The following is a 26,545-nucleotide window of genomic DNA, read 5'->3' on the forward strand; positions in this document are numbered from 1 at the left end:
CAACAGTCTGTTGAAATCAATGATTACTTGTATACTTCTTTTTAGATTATAAGCTTTTTAAAGACAGGAAATGCATTGTGATTTTTGTTTTCTCTGTGTAACTTGCACAGTGCCTGTCCCATATTAGGCACTCAATAAAATGTCATAATAGACATTCAAAACAAGCCTTATTAGGCTTGTCGAATGAGTGAATTAACTAATGAATAAAGGAAGGGAGGGAGGGAGGCAGGGAGGGAGGAAGGAAAGAAGGAAGGAAGGAAGGGCAATGGGGGAAAATAACTTCGCCTTGTGAGTCTGGAAAGCACTTGATGAGGTGGAGTGTAGACTGTAGACATTGAAATAAAATATAATGTTAAATAGTTATGACCTCAATTTTCTAATCATGTTGAAATTTATCATTTATAAAAATATCACTGGTAATAAAATATTTTCAAAGAGGGAAAATTCATTCACTAAATCTAAAATCACTTTTTTATTTTTTTGATCATTTCTAAAATAGCAATTCTGGCCCTCCATAACAAAATGTTATTTTTGATGAGATACTGTGAATGTATTTATGAAGTTAGTAATATTCTTCAATTATGGAAATCATTTGTGGGCTATCATACTTTATAGAGAAGATGAGAACATGATGAAGTTTAGATATACTTTTTTTCTGTATCTTCCTCATTATAAAAACCTTTAAGCTAGATTTGCAAAGTGGGCATATTAAGCACTCAATTAAAAGCAATGATGTGCATCATTTCTGTGCATTATTTTTTGGTATGCAATAGGCACTTCTAGTTCACGAGAAAAATAAAAGATTTGTGCTGCCTAATTGCACATACAACCTAACTGATCTTTTAAAATTTCAAGGCATATCGTGCTTTCAATTTAGAGTCTTTACCTCATTAATGTACACTTTTCTCCAACTGGTGTTGTCATTGTATCTATGAAAATACATTTTTCCTGTCTCATTTCTGCAAACAATGGATTTTGTAACCTAGAAAACGTCTTGAAATTGGTTAAGTACTTGAAAAATATTGTCCAGATCAAATTTGTTTTAAATGTAGAAGTAAAGCTGCTTTTCTGTAACTTTTCCCCATGTTTTCTTTGAAGTCTACTTCTCCCATAGTTCAGGAATTTGTTTTTAGAATATAATTTCATCATCTGCAACTCTTTGTTTCTTGTGATATTAAAGAAACAGCCATCTACGTTTCATTTTATCCAGTCACTTGATAAAATAATACAAATATGTTTAAAGATATAGAAATCCTGGGCTTCCCTGGTGGTGCAGTGGTTGAGAGTCCGCCTGCCGATGCAGGGGACGCGGGTTCGTGCCCCGGTCCGGCAAGATCCCACATGCCGCGGAGCGGCTGGGCCCGTGAGCCATGGCCGCTGAGCCTGTGCGGCCGGAACCTGTGCTCCGCAACGGGAGAGGCCACAACAGTGAGAGGCCCGTGTACCGCAAAAAAAAAAAAAAAAGATATAGAAATCCTTTGTGATTTTCATATTTTATTAAACGACAGGCATACAAAATATTTTTCATAATTTAATTTACAGATAAAGTTTGTAAATAAGCGAATTCCTCTTACATATATGATATTTTCGTATTTTTGGATGTTGTCTTTTTTAGTAGACATTTAATATTTATTGCTAACTTATTGCTCTAGGCACTGTAAGTATAAATCCAAACACCACAAAACACCTATTAAACTATACCTTTTGATTGATATTTTTATTTCAAGATCTTTCAAATTAAGCAGTTTATTTATTAAAAATAAATAAGCTAATAATTATTATTAATACTATTAATGTACCGAATAGGAAACCAGTCTAAAGAATCAGAGTGATTTATCTCATGCACACAAAGTTATGAAGTGATACAGCCAAACTGCAATGCAATTTTTGTTATTGTTTTATTATACAATATTTATGTGTTATATGGATAAAATGTGGTAACATATGTAAAATTACACATTGCTAATTTTTTTCACCATAAGGTTTTAACCTCTTATTATGTCTATATTTTATTGTGTGACATGTATAAAATATTAAATAACATCTCTGAAATTGGCTTTCTTTATTTCAATTTTTATTTTAAAGAAGTTGTTAATGTTATGTAAATATTGATTTCAAACCTATGCTCATTATCATTTTAAAGATTTTAAAAGTATACTCAGGTTATAAAAACTATCAGGAATAGATGATTACTTTCACAGAATGTAAGCATCTGTAAAGATGATTTTAAATGGTTTCTCATTTGACCTATTGAAATGATGTATTATATTAAAATTAAATCATTTTTAAATTCTTAGGGTGAACTCTGCTTGGTTATGGTTTATTCTTTTAATTTACTGCTGAGTTTGATTTGCAATTATTTTATATAAGATTTTGCATCCATATTCATAAGTTAGTCTGTATTTCAGTGTTCTTAATTTGTGCTATATTTGATAGATTTTCTTATCAGGATTATGCTGGTTTTGTAAATAAATTGTGAAGCTTTTCTCCCTTTCTGTTACCTGGAGAATTAAGATAGATTTAAATAACTTTTTCTTAAAATTTTCATAGAACATCTTGGTGAAAATATGACTGTTGCTTTTAATTTTTTTAGATTGTTTGAATTATTTTATTTTTTACGGACAGTTTTATTTTATGATGATTAGTCTTATCAGGCTATATATTTATCCTTGATATTCATTTATCATTTTTAATGGTCCTAGAAATCCAAATGGATTAAAAATTTCAAATGTAATATAATACGATATAGAATTCTCTTTTATACTTTTGCTTATCTCTTATTTCTAATCGTATATGTATTTTTCACTTTTTAAATGAGATTTTTCAAATTTTTAAAAATTGAATTAAAAAATAGAGATGGCTCTTGGACTTAGTAATTCTACAGTTTTCCAACTTCTGAAATGTTAATGTATGTTTCTATAGTTATAATTTTCTTTTTGTTTCTTTCGGTTTATTCTCTTTCCTTTTACTTTCCACTTTCCTGTTTTGAATGCTTCATGTTTTTGGTTTTAAATCTTTCCCTAAGATAAATTGTATTTCTTGTTATACTTTGCAGCAAAACCCCTTGAAAGGATTTTCTGTGCTCATTATTTCTATTTCTCTCCTTGCAATCCCACTTCAAATGATTTCCAGTCAGGCTTTCACCACTATACTACACTGCAGTTGCTACTAATGGATCCTATTTTCTTCTTTATGATCCTTATAAAATTGGTGGGATTCATTACACAAACTGTTATCTAAAATTATTTTAGACACTTTTTGAATGGCACAAATACTTAATTTTATCCCTCAAAGTTTAGAATACACTCATGTGAGTAGAAGAAATTACTGATCTATGATCTCACTATTTAAATATAGTCACTGTTAATATTTGTTTTATATAGACAGGCTTGTATATTTTAAAAGGATATTATATGCATACAGTAATGATGACATATTTCTCTTTATATAAAAACTTATTGCAAAATCATTTTATATTTTACAATATAATTTTAATCATTGAGAGTCTCTTAGTTCCTTGTTACTCTTAGTTCCTTGTTACTGGACATTTAGTATGTTTTCAGTTTTTAAGTATTATAAACAAAGCTGTTACAAATGTCTCTAAAACTTTAAAATATTAACATAACTAGTAATTTTAACAAAAAATATTGTGATGGAAAAATAATGAAAGTTGAATCGTGGTATAGTATTAGAAGTTCAAGTAAAAATCATATGCCTTATATTTCTGATAAATCTTAAATAATTTGCCTGCATTTTCACATTTTCCAAAATTCTGAAAACTTTATCTTTGCCCTCTGCTCAGCTCACTTTTTTAAAGACAATATTTCCATTAATTAAATTTCTTGGCCTTCATATCATTAATCCTATAGAGGTATTATCTACTGGAGCTTGTTATGGCAACTAGTTTGTAATTTAAGATGTGTGTTATACTGTTTTACTCTTTACTTAACTTCAAATGTTGTTGATATTGGCATTGATTCATCACTTAAAACATTAGCCAAAACTACATAATGACTCTTGGTGTTTACATTGTTTTAAATCTAGGGGGTTTTCCCCCTTGATATCATTTGTGATTTAAGTTACTTATTCTTTGGAATGAAAATTCCTTGATTTTGTCTTTATCAAACATTATCTATATTGTAAAACAGATAGATTTTGGAAATGTTATAACTGACGAGTGAAATAGCTAAGAAAAGCTACTGGCTTTGCAATAAATAGCACAGACTTAAAATCACTGTTGTTTTGTATGCATTTGGTGCCTTATGATTAACTTTTAGATGAAACAGTCCATTGTGATTTTGTAAACATTATCTTTATCGTCCAATGGATTTCATGTACTCCACTGTCTGCTCTTAGAGACAATTCCTGTGTATTAACTATTGTAAATATTGGTTGCTTCCAATAGTATTCTTTAAAGGATAACAATGCTGCAATCTTATAAATTCAGTTATTTTCTAATTGTTGTGTTAGTTTTGTATATGTTAGAAAAAAAGCCTATAGTCTATGTCACTGCTAAAATTTTAGTTAATATTTTTGGGTATAAGTTAAAAATATTATTCAATTACTTTTTTATTAGAGTATAATTGCTTTACAATGTTGTGTTAGTTTCTGCTGTATGGGGAAGAGAATCAGCTATATGTATACATATATCGCCTCCCTCTTGGACCACCCTCCCGCCCCCTGCATCCCACCTATCTAGGTCATCACAGAGCACTGAGCTGAGCTTCCTGTGCTTTATAACAGGTTCCCACTAGCTATCTCTTTTACACCTGGTAGTATATATATGTCAGTCCTAATCTCCCAATTCGTCACACCCTCCCCTTCCCCCACTGTGTCCACATGTCCATTCGCTACATCTGCGTCTCTATTCCTGCCCTGGAAATAGGTTCATCTGTACCATTTTTCTGGATTCCACATGTATGCATTAATATACGATATTTGTTTTTCTCTTTTTGACTTACTTCACTCTGTATGACAGTCTCTAGGTCCATCCATATCTCTACAAATGACCCAGTTTCATTCCTCTTTATGGCTGAGTAATATTCCATTGTATATATGTACCACATCCTCTTTATCCATTCATCTGTCATTGGACATTTAGGTTGTTTCTATGTCCTGGCTATTGTAAATAGTGCTGCAATGAATATTGGGGCGCATGTGTCCTTTTGAATTATGGTTTTCTCAGGGTATATGCCCAGCAGTGGCATTGCTGGGTCACATAATAGTTCTATTTTTAGGTTTTTAAGAATCCTCCATACTATTTTCTACAGTGGCTGTATGAATTTACATTCCCACCAACAGTGCAAGACGGTTCCCTTTTCTTCACACCCTCTCCAGCATTTATTGTTTGTAGATTTTGTAATGATGGCCATTCTGACTGGTGTGAGGTGATACCTCATTGTGGTTTTGATTTACATTTCTCTGATAATTAGTGATGTTGAGCAGCTTTTCATGTGCCACTTGGCCATCTGTAGGTCTTCTTTGGAGAAATGTCTGTTTAGGTCTTCCACCCGTTTTTTGATTGGGTTGTTTGGTTTTTTGATATTGAGCTCCATGAGCTGTTTGTATATTTTGGAGGTTAATACTTTGTCCGTTGCTTCATTTGCAAATATTTTCTCCCATTCTGAGGGTTATCTTTTCATCTTGTCTGTAGTTTCCTTTGCTGTGCAAAAACTTTTAAGTTCCATTAGGTCCCATTTGTTTATTTTTGTTTTTATCTCCATTACTCTAGGAGGTGGATCAAAAAAGATCTTGCTGTCATTTATGTCAAAGAGTGTTCTTCCTATGTTTTCCACTAAGAGTTTTATAGTGTCCTGTCTTACATTTAGGTCTCTAATCCATTTTGAGTTTATTTTTGTGTATGGTGTTAGGGAGTGTTCTAATTTCATTCTTTTAAATGTAGCTGTCCAGTTTTCCAAGCACCACTTATTGAACAGGTTGTCTTTTCTCCATTGGATATTCTTGCCTCCTTTGTCATAGATTAAGTGACCATAGGTGCGTGGGTTTATCTCTGGGCTTTCTATCCTGTTCCATTGACCTATATTTCTGTTTTTGTGCCAGTACCATAGTGTTTTGATTACCGTAGCTTTGTAGTATAGGCTGAAGTTGGGGAGCATGATTCCTCCAGCTCCATTTTTGTTTCTCAAGATTGCTTTAGCTATTCGCAGTCTTCTGTGTTTTCATACAAATTGTAATATTTTTTGTTCTAATTCTGTGAGAATACCATTGGTAATTTGATAGGGATTGCTTTGAATCTGTAGATTGCTTTGGATAGTCTAGTCATTTTCACAAGATTGATTCTTCCAATCCAAGAACATTGTATATCTCTCCATCTGTTTGTGTCATCTTTGATTTCTTTCATCAGTGTCTTATAGTTTTCTGAGTACAGGTCTTTTACCTACTTAGGTAGGTTTATTTCTAGGTATTTTATACTTTTTGTTGCAATGGTAGATAGGATTGTTTCCTTAATTTCACTTTCTGATCTTTCATTGTTAGGGTATAGAAATGCAAGAGATTTCTGTGCATTAATTTTGTATCCTGCAACTTTCCCAAATTCATTGATTAGCTCTAGTAGTTTTCGGGTGGCATCTTTAGGATTTTCTATGTATAGTATCATGTCTTCTGCAAGCAGTGACAGCTTTATTTCTTCTTTTCCAATTCGTATTCCTTTTATATCTTTTTCTTCTCTCGTTGACCTGGGTAAGACTTCCAAAACTATGTTGAATAAGAGTGGCAAGAGTGGACATCCTTGTCTTGTTCCTGATCTTCGAGGAAATGCTTTCAGTTTTTCACCACTGAGATTGATGTTTGCTGTGGGTTTGTCCTATATGACCTTAATTATGTTGAGGTAGGTTCCCTCTATGTCCACTTTGTGGAGAGTTTTTATCATAAATGGGTGTTGAATTTTATCAAAAGCTTTTTCTGCATTTATTGTGTTGATTGTATGGTTTTTATTCCTTAATTTGTTAATATAGTGGATCACATTGATTGATTTGTGTATACTGAAGAATCCTTGCTTTCCTGGGTTAAACCCCACTTGATCATGGTGTATGATCCTTTTAATGTGTTATTGGATTCTGTTTGCTAGTAGTTTGTTGAGGATTTTTGCATATATATTCATCAGTGATGTTGGTCTGTAATTTTCTTTTTTTGTAGTATTGTTGTCTGGTTTTGGTATTAGGGTGTTGGTGGCCTCGTAGAATGAGTTTGGGAGTGTTCCTTCCTTTGCAATTTTTTGGAAGAGTTTGAAAATGATGGGTGTTAGCTTTTCTCTAAATGTTTGATAGAATTCACCTGTGAGCCATCTGGTCCTAGACTTTTGTTTGTTGGAAGATTTTTAATTACAGTTTCAATTTCATTACTTGTGATTGATCTATTCATATTTTCTAATTCTTCCTGGTTCAGTATTGGAAAGTTGTATCTTTCCAACAATTTGTCCATTTCTTCTAGGTTGTCCATTTTATTGGCATAGAGTTTCTTGTAGTAGTCTTTTATGATCCTTTGTATTTCTGCCATGTCAGTCGTAAGTTCTTCTTTTTCAATTCTAATTTTATTGATTTGAATCCTCTCCCTTTTTTTCTTGATGAGTTTCGCTAAAGGGTCATCAATTTTATCTTCTGAAAGAACCAACTTTTAGTTTTATTGTTCTTTGTTGTTGTTTTTTTTCATTTCTATTTCATTTATTTCTGCTCTAATCTTTATGATTTCTTTCCTTCTACTGACTTTGTGTTCCTCTTGTTCTTCTTTCCCTAGTTGCTTTAAGCATAAGCTTAGATTGTTTATTTGAGATTTTTCTCGTTTCTTGAGGTGATATTGTATTGCTATAAACTTCCCTCTTAGAACTGCTTTTGCTGCATCCCATAGGTTTTGTGTCGTATTTTCATTTTCATTTGTTTCTATGCATTTTTTAAATTTCCTCTTTGATTTCTTCAGTGATCTCTTGATTGTTTAGCAGTGCACTGTTTAGCCTCCATGTGTTTGTGTTTTTTACAGCTTTTTTCCTGTATTTGATTTCCAGTCTCATAGCATTGTTGTTGGAAAAGATGATTGATATGATTTCAATTTTCTTAAATTTTCCAAGGCTTGATTTGTGACCCAAGATGTGATCTATCCTGAAGAATGTTTCATGAGCACTTGAGAAGAAAGTGTATTCTGCCACTTTCTGGTGGAATGTCCTATAAATATCAATTAAATCTATCTGCTCTATTGTGTCATTTAAATCTTGTTTTCTTATTTATTTTCTGTCTGGATGATCTGTCCTTTGGTGTAAGTGGTGTGTTAAAGTCCCCCACTATTATTGTGTTACTGTTGATTTCCCCTTTTATGGCTATAAGCATTCGCCTTTTATATTGAAGTGCTCCTATGTTGGGTTCATAAATATTTATAATTGTTATATCTTCTTCTTGGATTAATCCCTTGATCATTATGTAGTGTCCTTCCTTATCTCTTGTAACAGTCTTTATTTCAAAGTCTATTTTTCTGATATGAGTATTGCTACTCCAGGTTTCTTTTGATTTCCATTTGCATGGAATATCTTTTTCCATCCCCTCACTTTCAGTCTGTATGTGTCCCTAGGTCTGAAGTGTGTTTCTTTTAGGCAGCATATATATGGATTTTGTTTTTGTATCCATTCAGCTAATCTGTTTCAGGCCTAACAACCAGTAAGATAGGAACAGAGTCCCACCCATCAAAAAAAATGAGATGACAAAAAAATATGTTACTGACGAAGGAGCAAGGTAAAAACGTACAAGACCAAATAAATGAAGAGGAATAGGCAACCGACCTGAAAAAAGAATTCAGAGTAATGATGGTAAAGAAGATCCAAAATCTCAGAAATAGAATGAAGACACGGATCAAGAAAATACAAGAAATGTTTAACAAATACCTAGAAGAACTAAAGAACAAAGAAACAGAGATGAACAACACAGTAACTGAAATGAAAAATACACTAGAAGGAATCAATAGCAGAATAACTGAGGCAGAACAATGAATAAGTGAGCTGGAATATAGAATGGTGGAAATAACTGCCAAGGAGCAGAATAAAGAAAAAAATAATGAAAAAATTTGAAGACAGCTCAGAGACCTCTGGGACAACACTAAACACACCAACATTCAAATTATAGTGGTCCCAGTAAAAGAAGAGAAAGAGAAAGGGTCTGAGAAAATTTTCAAGAGAGTGTAGTTGAAAACTTCCCTAACATGGGAAAGGAAATAGCCACCCAAGTCCAGGAAGCACAGAGAATCCGATATAGGATAAACCCTAGGAGAAACACACCAAGATACATATTTATCAAACTAACAAAAATTAAATTCAAGAAAAAATATTAAAAGCAAGGGAAAAGCAAAAAATAACATACAAGGGAATCCCCATAAGGTTATCAGCTGATTTTTCAGCAGAAACTCTGTAGGCCAGAAGGGAGTGGTAGGATATATTTAAAGTGATGAAAGGGAAAAACCTATAACCAAGATTAATCTACCCAGCAAGGATCTCATTCAGATTCAACAGAGAAATCAAAAGCTTTACAGAAAAGCCAAAGTTAAGAGAATTCAACACCACGAAACCAGTTTTACAACAAATGCTAAAGGAACTTCTCTATGTGGGAAACACAAGAAAAGAAAAAGATCTACAAGACCAAACCCAAAACAATTAAGAAAATGGTAAGAGGAACATACATATCTAAAATTACCTTAAATGTAAATGGATTAAATGCACCAACCAAAAGACACATATTCAATTACTTTTAATTTAAGTTCCTTTTAGAAGGGTGTGATTCACATATCCCTTAAATTAGAAGGAAACTTAAGGATGTTGTCCTCCCAACCACCTCAGTATAGTCAAAATAAGGAAGTGATTATCTAAAAAGATTTTAGATAGACCTGCTCTACCATCTAATGGAAAAAATATATATATATACATATATCATATTATACTAATTTACTGATTTAAAATTTATTTATGGTAGTTTTGTCATTGTTTATCTTGGAATCTTCCAGGGAGGATATTATTTTATCTTCAAATAGAGATATGGTTATTCCTTCATTATTTTTTATGCCTTTTAATTTTTTGTCTTCTGTTTACATTGGTCAGTGCATGAAGTACAGTGTTAAATGATAGTAAAGGTCATGGGCATCCTTTTTATGTCCTTCTCTTAATGGGATTGCTGCTAGTTTTTTCCCTTAAGTAAGAGGCCAGCTTTAAGATTCAATATGCATTTTATTATGTTAAAAAGTATTTATCAGTTTCAATTTATTGATTATTTTTAAAATTAGGAATGGATGTTAATTTTTGTCAAGCCTTTTCTGCGTTTGGGGACATGTTCATGTAATATGTTCTCTGTAAATACAGTGAATTATATTGATGGATTTCCTAATGTTGAACCTTGAATTATTAGAATAAATCTCATTTGGTCATAATATCCCATCCTTTCTTAAACACATTCCAGTTTTCTTTTTTGTCTCACCATTCAACCAAAATATCTCTGATTTAGGTCAACAGTGATTTCCACATTGCTAAATCTAATCATTGTTTCTTTGTTCTTATCTTCTTTAACTTACATGTAGCACTTAACCAAGTTGGTTATACCCTTATCTCTGGAAACGTTTTTCTCTTGGCTCTAAGAACACATACTATTCTTGTTTCTTTATACTTTTCTGGATTTTTGTTCTCAGTTTCCTTTACTGGTTTCTCTTTATCTCTCCACACTCCAGACATTTGAGAATCCAAGGGCTTATCCTCTTATTATAAGCTTTGTATATGTAACTGCCAACCCAGTCTCCATTTAGATGTCTAGTGGGTTTCTCAACCTTAACTTTTCGAAAATTAAACTTGATATCCAATTGCATTATACCTGCAGCCTTCCACATTTGAGTTTATGACAATTCAGTCCTTCCAGTTTTTCAGACCAAGACCATCAAAATACTCATTAAAATTATGTATTCATTTATGTTGGGAATTACTTGTCCAAATATGCATATGTTCAGTTTTCACAGATCATGCCAAATTTTTTCCCAAAATTGTTATACATTTTTCTACTCAGACCACCATGTATGAGAATTCCAGCCTCAGATTAATACCATCATCTAATATTATCTTTTATTTATTTTTAACTATTGTGCGTTTGTTGAATTTGTCCTACTGTGGTATTAAATTTGCATTTCTATGATGACTCATGAGGTAGAGAAATTTTAAAGCAATTCATTTAAAACAACATTTAATGTTGTTTTAATCTATCATAGAGTGTTGGACTCAGATTTCTCCTCCACATTCTGGTTGTGACCTTCACTTTACATCTTTTAGATACTCAATTATCTCATCTGAACAACTAGATGTGTGTTAATTTAATATGTTAATAATCTACAAGAGAGATTAGGGTTTAAGGTGTTGATTAAGGGGAAGTACTTCATGAAGTTGTTAAAATTATTCACTGAATTAGTTCAAACCACCAAATACACTTACGTGCTCTCAGATTTGTAAATGGGTGATCAACCATTAATCTTTAATATGGGCTTTTCTGAAAACTTCTCACTCCCTATTAATTCAGTTAGAACTTCAAGTCTTCTTGGGTAAAAAATTCATGTTTCTACATGACTTTTATGATTGAGAACTGCATCAAAGATTAGGATATACCACAAAGATGTTTTCTCATTCAAAAACCTAAAATGTCCTGATACAAATTTAAAATAAGTATTGCACATTAGGGGAAAAAAATAAATCCAACAAAACTGAAGCCATGGAATACACCCTTTAATCATGCCAAGTTAGATGTGTCTCATTTTCTTAATGACTTGGTTACAACTTTATCTGAGAAGTGCATTCAAAATATGTTGCAGTATCTAAAAAGCTTGAATAATAGCTTTTTCATGATTATTTACTAAGCAATAGTAATGAGTGGGTATGAAAGCTTGAATATCACTTAGCTAAGTAATTTGGTAGTTCATGAAGAAAATTTTTGGAAAATATTTCAAAGGCTTCTTGAAACAAACATTTATGAAAAGTCTATTTTCATTTGGTTTAGAAATTAAGTCTAATGTTCAATTACCTTGTTAATTTATATACAGGTAAATCATCTTATAATTTATTGAACTTCTCATCTTAAAGTTATAGCATCAGCCCAAATATTCCTTTAATTATGGATAGTAATTCTTCTAAAAATTATATTTAGTATTTCTTTTGGTAAATTGAATACATTTAATACTACTTTTTTAATTTTTATATTAGCTGTTTATTTCATAAAATCATTTTTAATTTTATTTTTAAAGTTACTCTTTATGGTATATAATATTGGATTTTAACTTACAATAACAATAGTTTCTTTTTTAAATAAGTTAGTTGACTTAAGAAAATTGTTAAATGTATAATAGTACAGGTGGTATAGTATGTAAATGTGAATAAAATAATAAAGAGGATTCAGAAATGGTTTGGAAAACAATGTTCTTTTGAATTATTTGCTTTGTCATTAATTTCAGGATTTTGTTGCCTCTTAGAAATATTGGCCTTGTATTTTAATTGTATAATTCAGTGGTTTTTAGTATATTCACAAGTTTATGGAACTGTAACCACTATGTAATTTTAGAACATTTTAATTATGCCCAAAAGGGACCCTATACCCATTAGCAGTCATTCTCAATTCCTTCCTCCCCTCAGTTCTTAGCAACCAACAAATTTACTTTCTGTCTCTATGGATTTGCTGCTTCTGGGCATTTCATAGCCATGTTGTAGAATCTGTCAGTACTTCATTCCTTTTTTTTGTCTGAATAGTATTCCATTGTATGTATATATCACATTTTGTTTATCCATTCATCAGTTGAAGGGTGTTTTGGCTGTTTCTACCTCTTGGCTATTATGAATAATGCTGCTATTATTATGAATAATGCTGCATTATTATGAATTATTATGAATAATGCTGCATTATTATGAATAATGTACATTGATGTACAAGTTTTTGCATACATGTTGTCATTTCTCTTGGTTATATACCTAGAAGTGGAATTCCTGGGACATATAATTGTATGTTTAACATTTTAAGGAACTGCCAACTATTTTCAAAGTGACTGCAACATTTTATATTCCCACCAGAAATCTATGAGGGTTCTAATTTTTTTATATCCTCAGCAATAATTGGTATTGTCTATCTTTATTTTTAAAACCATCCTATTGTGTGTGAAATGGTATCTTGTGGTTTCGATTTGCATTTCCCTAATCACTAATGATATAGAAAAATTTTTCATGTGCTTGTTTTCCATTTGTTTATCTCCTTTGGAGAAATGTCTTTTCACATCTTTTGACCATTTTAAATTCAGTTGACATTTCATTATTGAGTTGTAAGTATTCTTTATGTAGCCTGGATATTAGACTCTCATCAGACAGGTAGTTTGAAAATATTTTCTCCTACTCTGTAAAGTGTCTTTTCACTTTTGATAATTCTTGAAGCCCAAAAGTTTTTAACTTTGATGAAGTCTTATTTGTCTATTTTATCTTTGGTTACCCATGCTTTAAGTGTCATATCTAAGAAACTGTTGCCTGAACCAAAGTCACAGGATTTATGTCTATCTTTTCTTCTGATATTTTTATCATTTTAATTCTTACATTTAGGTCTTTGACCCAATTTTAGTAATTTTTGTATGAAGTAGGGGGTCCAAACTCGTTCTTTGCATGAGGGTATCCAGTATTCCCAACAGCACTTTTTTAAAACACTATTTTATCCCCATTGCATTATCTAGACACCTTTGTTGAATTCAGTCAATCATTGATTTATTTAGGGACTCTGAATTCTATTCCATTGATTTGTATGTCTTTCCTTGTGCCAGTACTACCATGTTTTGATCACTGTAGCTTTGTAGGATGTTTTAAAATCCAAAAGTGTGAGCCCTCCAGTTTTTTTGTTTCAAAGATTGTTTTTGCTATCCTGGGACCTTTGGGTTTTCAAATGCATTTTAGGATATGCTTGTCAATTTCTGAAAAGAAGTAAACTAGCATTTTGAAAGGGGATTGCATGGAATCAGTAGATCAATTAAAGGAGTATTATCATCTTCTAATCCATGAACAAAGGTGTCTTTCCGTTTATTTAAGCCTCTTCAACTCTTTTCAACTATGTGTTATAGTTTTCAGTATATAAATTTTGCACTTTTTAGTAAAATTTATTCCTAATAATTTTATTAATTTTGATGCTACTGTAAATGAACTTTTTTCCTTAATTTCATTTTTGGATTGTTAATTGCTATTGTATGGGAATAAAACTACTTTTTCTGTGTTATACCCTGCAAGTTGCTAAACTTATACTAGACTCTAGTAGGGGTTTTTTTTGTAGATTCATTAGGATTTTCTATGTATAAGATCTGAAAATCTGCAAATACAAATGCTTTTATTTCTATCCTCCCAATATGGAAACCAGATTATTTATTTTTGTTGCATAAATACTCTGGCTAGAACCTCAAGTACAATGTTAAAAATGAGTGATAAGAGCAAACATCCTGATCTCAGATGATAGCATTCATTTTTCATCATTAAGTATAATGTTTGTTTTCCATACACTTTTATATCAGGCTGAGGAAATTTTGTAGGGTTTTTTTGTTGTTGTTGTTAGTTAAGTGGTTTCATCATGAAAGGGTGTGTAATTATGTAAAATAACTTTTCTATATCCATTGAGAGGATCAGGTGAATTTGATTCTGTGTTTTATGAATACAGTATATTACATTAAGTGATTTTTGCATGTTGAAACAATCTTGCATTCCCAACATGAATCCTACTTGGTTGTGGTGTATAATCCCTCACATATTACTGGATTGTTTGCTGCTATTTTGTGGAGGATGTTTGTGTTTATATTCACAAGTGATATTGGTCTATAGTTTTATTTCTTGTGATGTCTTGGGCAGAATTTGGTATTGGGTAATATAGCCTTATAGAATACTTCTTTCCGAATTTTTAAGAGTTTTTGAAGAACTCTTGTTAATTCATCTTTGAACATTTAGTAGAATTCACCAGTGAAGCAATCTACTCCTGGCCTTTTTTTGTGTGGGAAGATTTTGATTATGAAATCTCTTTACCTGTTATATATGTATTCGGGTTTTCTATTTTTTCTTAGTCAGTTTTGGTAATTCATGTCATTTTAGTAATTTGTCCATTTCATCTTGTTTATCTAATTTGTCGGCATCAAATGATTTATAGTATTCCATTATAATCATTCTTATTTTTGTGAGGTTAATAGTAATGTCCCCTCTTTAATTTCTGATTTTAGTAATTTGACCTTTTTTTTCTTAGTGTATCTAGTTTTCTTAAATTTCTTGACTTTTTCAAATTACTGTCTTTTGGTTTTATTAGGTTTTTGCTGTTGTTTATTTTTTTGTATACTAGGACTCATTTGTTACCACTCTAAACTTTATTATTTTCTTTCTTCTACTTGCTTTGGGTTTTGTTTCCTTTAGGTGTAAAATTAGATTATTGGCTTGAGATCTTCTTTATTACAGGCATTTACAGGTATACATGTGTTGCTCTAACTTTATCCAAAAAGTTCTACTATGTTGTTCTTTAATTCTCATTCATCTCAAAGTATTTTCTAATTCTTGAGATTTCTTCTTCGACCTGTTGGTTATATAGGAGTATATTGTTTAATTTCCACATATTTTTGTATTTCCAAATTTGATTCTGTTACTGATTTCTAATTTCATTCCTGTGTGGTTAGGGAAGATACTTTATATCATTTTAATCTTTTAAAATCTAATATGACTTGTTTTATAGCCTAACGGTTAGTTTACCTTTTGTCCCAATCATTGTCTACTGTCTCAGGTGGCCACAAAGTTAATCAATTGCCTGTGCTACTTAAAATTTTGACAGTCATGGCTTGGGAGAAAATTTCCTGGTGAGATGTTTTGTACTGGGAGAGCTCTGTATCAAGAAAATACAGATGTCCTCGCAGATGGAGTCATGCAAAAAACCACCAGACAGGTCAAATAATGACAGTTCTGTGAGAATGAGGCTTTGAAAGCATTCCAGATCAGTTCTGCTCCCTCTGGTGGCTGCCCAACTGATGGGTTTCTCCACAAATGTGTGCTGTTCAAGGCTATCATGGACCTGGAGGGAAGGATTAGGACAAGTTAAAACACCACAAAGCTCATACCTCTTACTCAGATTAGACTGATGATCTTGAATAGGTGCTCCCTATTTTCTGGAAACCTTCACTTAATTTCCAAAGTTCTGAAAAATGCTAATTTTGACTCTTTTTTTTGGCCAGTTTTCTCATTACCTTTATGGAGAAGAGTTTTCAGATATTCTTAATGTACCGTGTCCACTGATACCCTTCATAAGGACTATATGTCAGAAAATTGGGCTTTTATTTTACGTTTTTATCAGTCTTATTTTTCCTTCAGTCTTGTTTATGGTATGTTTTTCCACACAACTTTTGTAAAATATGCCATCAGACATGTCAACAAATCTTGGTTTACTTGACAAGGTGACATTATCCTTCAGCCCAAGATTATACAAATAAACATATTGATTAATAATTTGTACTGTTTTGTATTTGCATTTAGGTTTTTATTAATCTGAAATTTATTTTTGTTATAATGTGAGTTAGATGTGAAGTAGAAAGATAACTTTGTTTTTCTTTTTTAAACAGAGGTTCTACATTCTTCCAATCCATTAATTAAAGTAAATGATTTCTCTCTCACTGAATTCAAATACCATTAGATCTATTTCTGGGCTCTGGTTTTTCCTTCTGTTCTTTATTGCAATGCCAAAAATAAATACTCGTTAATGTAGTGGTATTATAAGATGTTTTAATATCTGGTAGCGAGTTTCCAACATTACTCTTATTTTTCACATACCTCTTGGCTAGTCTCACATACCTTTTCTTCCATATGAATTTCATTTCATGAAGTTTCAAAGAGAATACTCCTTTTTATCATGTCTTATATTAATTTTGTGGTAACTGACAGTATATTCTATTAAACCTTTCTATGAAACATCATTTTTTCTTGATTTAAGCTTTTAAATAAGAATTTTTGTTTGCTGTATTATAGATCCTCCCTTTTGTGTTGAATTTATTTCCAAATACTTTATATTTTTGACAAAAGCTTTTAAATATTGTCACAATATATTTAACAGATTATTACTCTTATAGATAAAAGCTATTAATTTCCTTATGACTTTTTTCCAAAAATCATTTATTGTAGTTTTAAATAGAATCTTCTGTCTTCCTGGGTATTCAATCATATCATCTAAAATTGAAGACATTATATTTTCATATTCAATATTATACTAGTAAAATTTAGTTTCATTATCTACTTGCATTTAGCTAAATTTCACAAAACAGGATTAATAACAATGGTGATGAAAGATAACCTGGTTTCATTTTTTGAGTTCAGTGGGCATGGGTTCAGTATTTTATGATTTATTTTGATATTTTATGTTCATTCTTTGTATTATATTTGGGTGTGTTTTCCTTGTGCTAGTTTAAAAATTATGGAAACTAGATAGTGAATTTATCAAATGGCTTTTTTGTGGAGTGTTGGCCATATTTATGTTATTTTCTTTTTTAATTTGCTGGTGAGAGCAAAGATTTAAATTTTTGAATTTTTATCAATTCTTATAACTAAAATACATTCTATTTTATCATGATTATGCATTTGTGTACTGTTAGACTTGATTTTTGCTATATTTTATTCAGACTCTTGCATCAATTTTCATAAGTGAAAACAGCCTGTGGTGTTATTTTATAATATTTTAATCAATATTATGTTATAGTTGCATAATTTGAAAGATAATTTCTTACTTTACAGAAGAGTGGAAAGCTCCACAGTTTACTGTGTGTGTGTGTATGTATTTTTTCCTTAGCTAGAAGATTTGAAAAGAGTTTATGATCAACTAGTCTGGAAGAAAAAAAATTATGAAAATGAATATTTGGAAGCACTTAATAATTTTTATGCCACAGTAAGTTGATATTTCCCTATTTCCCACTAGAGCTCCATTCTCTATTCCCAAGTATTAACTCATACAACTAAAAGTAATTTCATTATTACACATTTTTTTCTTTTTCACTCAAAAAGAAAAACAATGTGTAATAATGAAATTACTTTTAGTAATTTTTATTTTAAATCATTTTTACTTAAACGTGTATAAATGATTCTTTTTTTAAAGAAAAGAACATGGGATATTGAGCTTTCTAATATCGCAAAAGATTCTTCAGATGTCTCAAAAGCATATTCTCAATTGATGGAAGAAAATAGAAGACTTGAGATCGATATTGAAACTATACTAGGTTATATCAGTGACAGGTAATATTGCAAATATGATTTTCATTCTTATATAGCATATCTAATATGTTAAATATAATAAATCACTTCATTTTGTGTTCCTGGGGTGGTATGATGGTGTTTGTGCTTGTCTTTATAATTAGCGTTTTATTTCTATCCCAAATGTTGCTCTTTTATCATTCTGAATCCATTTAGAAAAATCAAAATAATGAAAAGGGATTCATATCACTTCCTTTGAACATATTCTCTTATACTTAAAGATACTTTAAAATGTGTCTAATCAAGCTCGTGATCTCCTTCAGTCAGTACTCAATTCTTCCCTGAAACTACTAAACTAGATTTCTTAGCTCGTAAACTTATGAGTTTTCTTGATTCCCCTTTCTGTTTCAACCCTCATATTCAACATGTTAACAAGAAATGTTCCACATACTAAATAATTTTTTAATTTATCTGTTTCAATACTGCACCAGCACTCTGGTACAAGCTATTATCATGTCTTGCATGAACTTGTGAACTGGTGATTTCCAAAGCTGGTTTTGTGCAGCGTTGGTGATGTAGTGGTGAGCATATCTGCCTTCCAAAGCTGGTTTACCTGCAATAACTGTGCTCCCTTTCTAATCTATTATCTACATTGTGGTAGGTGTGTTCTTTTTTCTTTTAATTTTTTTAACACAAGTATTATCCGTTTCCCTTCATACTTTCATTAATTTTAGCAGGGGTGAGGGAACAAAAGCCCCTCTTTAACGAACCCCACAAGGTTCCTGAGTAGGCAGGAATGCCTGGCTCTGCAGTCTCCTGTCACACCTGGTTCAGCCTTATTATTTGGTTCAAATACAATGGCCTTACTTCAATTTCTCCTATTCGTCACGTTTTTTTCCCAGCCCTTAAGGTGTTTTTATGCTAATTCCTTTTCAATAAATGTTTTCCTTCCACCTTCTACCTAGTTAATTACTACTTATCTTTAAGATTACAGCTGAGAAGTCAGTTCTGGGTAGCTTTCATTGACTGTCTAGTTATATCCAGTTCCTCTATTATGTGTGTATATGGCATACATTTTTCCCTTCATATCGCTTGTCATATTTGCAGCTTTGTGTGTGTAAATATTTGACTGGTGTCCATCTTCCTCAACAAATGGGAAGATCCATGAGAGCAGACATAAGCCATGACCATATTTTCTTCATCATTGAATTCTCATCATCAAGCATAGTTCCTGACATGTACTATGCTATCCATCATTAATTATTGAAAGGAGGGAAAGAGGAAAGAATGGAGAGAGGTGATGATGATACTAGACAATTGTGTAGGAAGTTTGGTAAGATTTCTTAGTGCTTATTTTATCTTTTGATGATAGAATGAAACCATTTGTAAAATTTATCTGTATGTTAAATATACTTTTTTAAAGAAAGCAAAAGGAACATTATTTTCTAAAGGATAACCTAAAATTGTAGTTGTAAACTTTATTTTATTTTATTAAGAAAGAGAACCAGAGGCGAAGAAAAATCTGAAGAGTGGGTAAGCTAATGACGAGACAGCTCTGGAGAAAAGGAAGAGTGTGAGAGTTACATTTTATTACATTATCCAGCACCAACGAGTACCCGCCAAGTCTTAGTGGTATTCAAGTATAAAGGTTTATTTCTCACTTGGTACTGCAGCTTAGCTGTGTCTGCTGTGTGTGTGATTCATGTAATTTCTACTTCTCAGGTGCAGGGTGAAGGATGGGATCCTTCTGGGGCATGTTGCTCTGGTAGCACAAGTGCATTAGTGACGTAACTCAGTGGCTCTGTAGCTTCCACAGGATGATAAATGTTACTCCTGCTCACACTCCACTGAACAAAGCAAGTCATATGGTCAGGCCCAATGTCAACTGGGTGGGAAGTCTAATCCTGTTAAAAAGAGAGATAATGAACAATTGGGAACACTAGTACAGTCTATCACAGGCAACGGGAATGTAGCAGCCCTGGTTGCAGAGGATTTCCATAGTATGCATTATGCTTGTTCAGATAACATCTTAAGATGTCACTTATTTTGTTTTCCTCAAATCTGTACTTGAAACTAAAAATTAAATGGATGATTTTAGCAGCAGATTACACAGTGCTGAACAGAGAATTAGTGAAAAGTTTGTAACATGAAGGAGAGATTAAGAGATGTGCAGACAAGAGTCACATCTGCCACATACCTACGTGATGTTCCAAAGGAAGAGAAAACAAAGAACAGAGGCAATATGTGAGCACATAATCAGCCATTCATCTTGTTTTTTCAAGTCTCCTACTAGGATGGATGGATAGATAGATAGATAGAAAGAAAGAAAATAGATAGATGCAAAAATAATTACTCATTTCCAAATTTCATTTGCTTTTCTTCCAAATCTTCTAAGTCATTTTATGATTCCTTGTTTGATGCAAATACTTAAAGCTTATCTTTTACTTCTTAAACATAGTATGAATAGTTATTTTATAATCTGCATCCAATAATGTAAATACCTGTAGTCTTTGTAATCTACTTCTGTATATAATTCTTCTAGCTGATGCTTTTGCTGTCTCTTTTCCCTGTGCTCTTGGCTATCTTTACTGTGTGTTGTCCATTTTCTTCTGGAAACCATTTGTGGAAAATCTTTGAGTCCTAGGATAAAGTTGAGTTAATCATTTGCATCCTCATATTTTTGAAAGCGGTTCTATTTTGCAATTTGTGTCCTTGGATATGCCCATACATTTTTTTTCCGTTTCCCAAACCATGATATTCAAAGCTCCATTTTATCAAATTTCCAGGGCATTCAGAGCAAAAGTATCTTGTATGATCTTTTTATCCCTTTGATTATAATGCATATTTAGTGTAGAAAAGAAAGTGTAAAATGTTCAAAAGCAGATTGAAAACCTAAAATCATGTCAATAGATAGAGGTGACACTGTTAATATATTACTGATTTTTTCATTCTTGATGAACCTGTGTTCTGATTTTATTCCCATAATTGAATTTTTTGTCACATTGTTATACAAATTTCAAATACATCATTTAAATATCTGTACAAAAGTCTTTTATATTAGTGAACCTTGATTTTTGCCAGGATTACTCTAATTTTTATATTCAGGTTTTTATTTTTATGACTTACTGTAAGTACATATTATGTTCAGAAATCTTAGCATCATTGCTGTTTAAAATTTTTAAGTAGATTTATAGAAGTAGATTGGCTATAATATTTTAAAATTTCTAACCCCTCTCTAAAACTGCTTTCCAGAAATATACCACTTATTGAAGCTGAGCAGTTCATGAGCTTGTTCTGCTATGCACTTATGCTAACATTAAGTACTACTATTGTTTTTAAAAAAATCTATTGCAATACAGTAAATGAAAAAATATATTCTCAATATTGTTTCAAACTCCATTTCTCTGATCACTAAGGAGGTGGAATATTTATACATCCTCTCTTGAATTCTACTTTTTCTAAACAATTATTATGTGCTTCCAAGGAAGAAATAAAGAATTTAGGATTCAGAGAGGCAAAATAGCTAACCTAATTCCCACAGCTAGCACAGCTGGCATTTGAAACCTGATTTTCTATATTTTGATTCAGGATTTTTCTTATGTCATCTTTTGGAATTTAATTTGACTTCAGTTTAAGTGGCCTTTAGTGAATACTCAAATATGCTTATTAACATGTTAGTCCAATAATAATAATCCTTAATAGTAGATCTAACATTAAAACTGAAATTATCTTAGGGCACAGCTAAGAGTGTGGTGAGTTCACAGAGCTGTACTTTTGACTGTGTAGCTGGAGCTCAGAGCAAGTGCTTTACCTAACTTGTGTTTGTGTATATGTGTGTGTGTGTACGTGCCCACGTGCATAAATTCGTACACATGTGTTTTTGTGTGGCAGGCAGGCAGGGACAAATATTGAAGGTAGGGAACTAAATGTCAGGTAATGAATCATTTTAAGGGGTTTGGAATCTGCTGAAGAGTATGGAAATCCACTAAAAATCTCATATGGTCAGATTTCTCTTTTAAAGACATCATTTTAGTGGTAGTTGGATGAGGTAAGGTTTGGGACCTCCCTTCCTAAGGGAGGATATTTTTTAGTCTTGTTGCATGGCTTTTTTTTTCTTTATGTGACCCAAGCATTTGTGGCTATCTCTTTTTGAGGTTCAAAATCCCACGCTCTTGATTCTTCCTTTAACTTTCTGAAGCTGTTCTTTCTAGGAATCCTCATTTATCTCTGCTGGTCCCCTGATAGATTAGCTCAGAATTCTAAACACAGCCCATTTGCATTCTTGATCTACTCCCTATCACAGGAATTTTACCTACTCTCATTATTTTAACATGTATCATATTTTTACTTTACTTTTTAATTTCTACCCACATCCTTTATTTCTCCTGATAGTATCATTTTGAATATCTACCCTCTCCCCCAACATCACATCTTGACACCATTATCTATCAAGTAGGTTGTTTCAGGCATCATCCTATTATCCCTCTCTACCATCTTACAGCCAACATCTTACCAACTTCTGTTAAGTCTGTCTTTTAGATGTTGGTCTCCAGTAGGTGCTTTCCTTTCTGTCTGTTTCAATTACCAATGAAATGAACCAGGTCCTAATTGTCTTTTAATTGGAATATTAAATAGGCTTCCAACTGGTCTACCTCGTTCCAAGTGTGAGCCTTCAGATTCAGCATATAGAGCATCACTGGTACAATTTATCTACAAAGGATGAATTATTATTTACTTTCAAAAGCTTTAAAAATTTTCAGAGGCTCCCTACCAGCTATAGGATAAAGCTTCCAGACTGATAAATTAGAAACAGTAATCTGTCACCTTCACAGCTCCAGACATCTCTTACTACTCCCTTCCATGACTTTTTAATGTTCTAGCCTATTAAAATGGTTACATATTCAAACCCATATTGTTTTAAGCTTCAGTCTTTGCAGTCTTTGTCTCTAGTTTCCTCTGCTTCCCTTCTTTTCCTTCCCCCACCCCCTCCTTCTCCTCCTCCTCCTCTTCTTTTTTTTTGGCTTCATTTTTTGAATATGGTTAATTGAACATTCATACAATAGCTCAGACATTAACTCTTCCCAGATGCTTCTCCTCGTGGTAACTTATTTTCTCCTCTCTACAAACCAAGGTGGTATTAACTGCTTTTTGTGATTCTTCCATTATTGTACTTAGGATTGCAGAGGAATATCTTTTTCATGTCTCTTTTTTTTTCCTTCATGAGAATATAAACTGGCAACCTTTGTTTTAATTCATCTTTGTACCCCAATCACTTAGGGTAGCACTTGACATGTAATCAGTGCTCAACAAGTATCCATTAAGTAACTCTCCCTGGTTAACTCTCTCCTAGCACTTATCACACTATGTACAGTTACTGTTGGCTTGCTTATTTGTTGTCTCCTCTCAGCTGAGCTCCTTGCTGGCAGGCATTGTGTGTGTCTGCATGTGCGTGGGTGTCTGTGTCTTTCTCAATACGTGTTAAATAAATAATGAACAAATGAGAGCTGAATATAAACATTTTGTATCCTTGTTTCTTTTTTTGCTTCAGTGTCTGCGCTTCTATTCTCTCTGCTATATGTTGTGATAGCACATCTATCTGTGCTTTTTCTTCTCCACAGCAATATTAATGGTTATTTACCTTTTCTTATATTTGTATTTTTTTCTCTCATTGTCTTTCATTCTCATTTAACCAGATAGCACTGTAATGAAGATCCATACTGTTAAACACTTTTTAATTTTAAAAAAACACTATTAAATCACTTGTTTTTTAAATCATTCATACAATAACTCAGACATTAACTCTTCCCAGGTGCTTCTCATCATGGTAACTTATTTTCCCCTTTCTACAAACAAGGGTCGTATTGATTATTACTACCTTATTCACCGTATGCAAGCACAGTGTATATTATCCTCAATACCCCCCTATTACATAAGGAGCAATCAGGATTTGAATGTAGGTCTGTCTGACTCCAAAATTTATGTTCTTTCTTCTTAGTAACATTGCCTCTCCTCTTCCACTGGCAAGTCTTGGTTCCTATTTCTGACATGTTACAGCAGGCTCTGGACACATTTACTAACTACTTCAAAAAAATAGTCAAGCTTATTGCTTTATTCAATTCTGCATCTCTTTATTTGGCTATAGCCATTGCTTTTCTCAAAAGAGCTCTGTTGTTTTTACACTCTTCTTTGATTTTTCTTTTTTATTCGACCGTTTATGTGAATCACCTTCCCCTTAGTCCCAGCTTATTTTTATTTCCTTAAGTTCAAAAATAATAGTAAGAAAGTTCTTAATGCAAATCATTGGCACTCATACATCTAGTGAATACGCGCATGAAACTTTCCCCAGTTTGTACTGTTGTATCCACCGTCTCACCATTTGATGCCATTCCCAACTGTTATACTATTTGAATAAATTACATAATTAATTCAGTATATGATCTATTGTTCATATATAGTTCATTTTAAAAATGGCAATGTTAAAAAAAAGATGCCATACTTAACAAAATTTGTTCAGTACTATGTGCATAACAAATATTTGCAGGACCTTTGGGCGATGGTGATGATATATGATTACTTACCTTGCAGTAGCAGTGTATAATTTAATAATTTTGTCTTTTAAATAAGCCAGCATCCATTTGCAATGGACCTTTTACATTTGGGACATTTGACTTGAGCAAATAATTTCACTTGATTGCTTATTCACATGATAGGCAGGCTTAAGCAACCTAAGTCAAGGAAAATGAACTTGTTTAAGATGATTTGAAACTGATTAGTTTGAATTTAGTTTGCTGAAGTTAACTGTGTGGTATGAATTTCTATATAGCCATTTTCTTAACATTTAAGCTCTGTAAAATATTCTGAATATCTACTTCTAATGCTCTGCTGTACCTCAAGCAAGACCATGCCATTGTAACTGCAGTGATCCAAAGATGGGGTTGATAATCGAGGGAAATGAGCAAAAAACCTATTGAACACCATAAAGACATACTGGTATATTTTATGAAATGTGTTTATCAGGAGTTAACAGGATGGTGATTTATTTGTAGAGATGGCAATTAGAATATTATTGAAGTTGTTAAATACCCTGGAATCCTTAGATTGAATCCACAGGGTACTGTGTTTTTATATTTATTTAGCTATATCTTACCAGCCTATTAATTTGAGTTACTTCATAGGAGTATAGATATAGACTATGATTTTTTTTAAAAAAATACAGTAAACCTTTGACAGCAAACCTTTGAATGAAAATTCTTAAACTATTTTGCTTTTATTTTTTAATTTTGCAGATATTAAAAGAGACAATGGTATATGCACCATTCAAAATAGCTACTCAGCAATGTGTTAGTCTAGTTTAGACTTTTCTTAAAAAGGAATTAAAATCTTGCAAATAAATCTCCCTTCCTGTTTCTATTCTCTCCCTCTTCAGAAGCGATCAAAACCTGAATTTGGTGTGTATTCAGTACATGCAAGAAATTGGATTCTTAGTTTTTAGACCTACACATTCCTAATAATCTTGTCTTCCACCTCACACCAACCACCCTCTATGACAGTTTTACCTATATCTTGTCATTTCCAATATTGGAGTTACCTGCTGATCTCAGTTTTAAGAGTCCACTCTGACAACCAACACCTCTCTCTCCAGCTTACTCTCCTAGTACTGTCACTCTAACAATTATTTGACCCTTTAAGATGACCAATCTATCATGCCTACTATATTTGTATATTCCCCTTCTTGTCCTTCCTTCCTTTCTTACAGAACCTACTTATATTTGATCAAAATAAGCATTCATTTAAATAACATTCAAAACCTTGTTTCTATGACTTGAAAAGCCCTATCATTGAATTAAGCCAGTATCCTAACCTCTGACTGTGGCTAAAGGAAAACATGAGTGCGCTAATTTCTGTCATCATGGGGGGATCCTGGTTTGATGGGCCTTAAAGGTTATAGAATGTGAGGTCTCTTTATGAAAAAAAGAACATAAGATCATGAATACAGAGTGACCACAGCCATTTTAATGTCACTTGACAGAAGATACAGAAGATACATTATATTAGAAAAAGAAAGTAGTCGTGGTTAAAATATCTCATTTTTGCAAACTTTACAAAAACATATGGCCATGTGAAAACACTTTTAGGAACACTCAAAGGACTGTATAAGGGCTGGGGATCAGTTAGAGGCCCTAATATTTAAGCTTCATTAGCATTGGAATACATTTGCCCCTGAGTAGAACTTAAATTTTATGGCTGTAAGTCTCAAGTGACATTCAGCACTACCAAGAAATGTCTAGACAGTTCAGATTTTCTGACAACCGTTTCATA

General features: G+C 32.3%; 1 protein-coding gene across 1 annotated transcript in view; it reads left to right on the forward strand.

Annotated features, from left to right (window-relative positions):
- The window catches only part of CCDC178 (coiled-coil domain containing 178), a 370,122-nt gene that overhangs the window by 72,000 nt on the left and 271,577 nt on the right, over positions 1-26,545 (forward strand). The window contains exons 10-11 of the mRNA XM_029217904.1: positions 17,829-17,924; positions 18,132-18,268. Of these exons, the coding sequence (XP_029073737.1) occupies positions 17,829-17,924; positions 18,132-18,268 (233 nt within the window). The remainder of the gene's footprint in view (positions 1-17,828; positions 17,925-18,131; positions 18,269-26,545) is intronic.

The sequence above is a fragment of the Monodon monoceros genome, unplaced genomic scaffold (assembly GCF_005190385.1).
Source record: "Monodon monoceros isolate NGI ecotype Baffin Bay Population unplaced genomic scaffold, NGI_Narwhal_1 Super_Scaffold_1, whole genome shotgun sequence".
NCBI lineage: Eukaryota > Metazoa > Chordata > Mammalia > Artiodactyla > Monodontidae > Monodon > Monodon monoceros.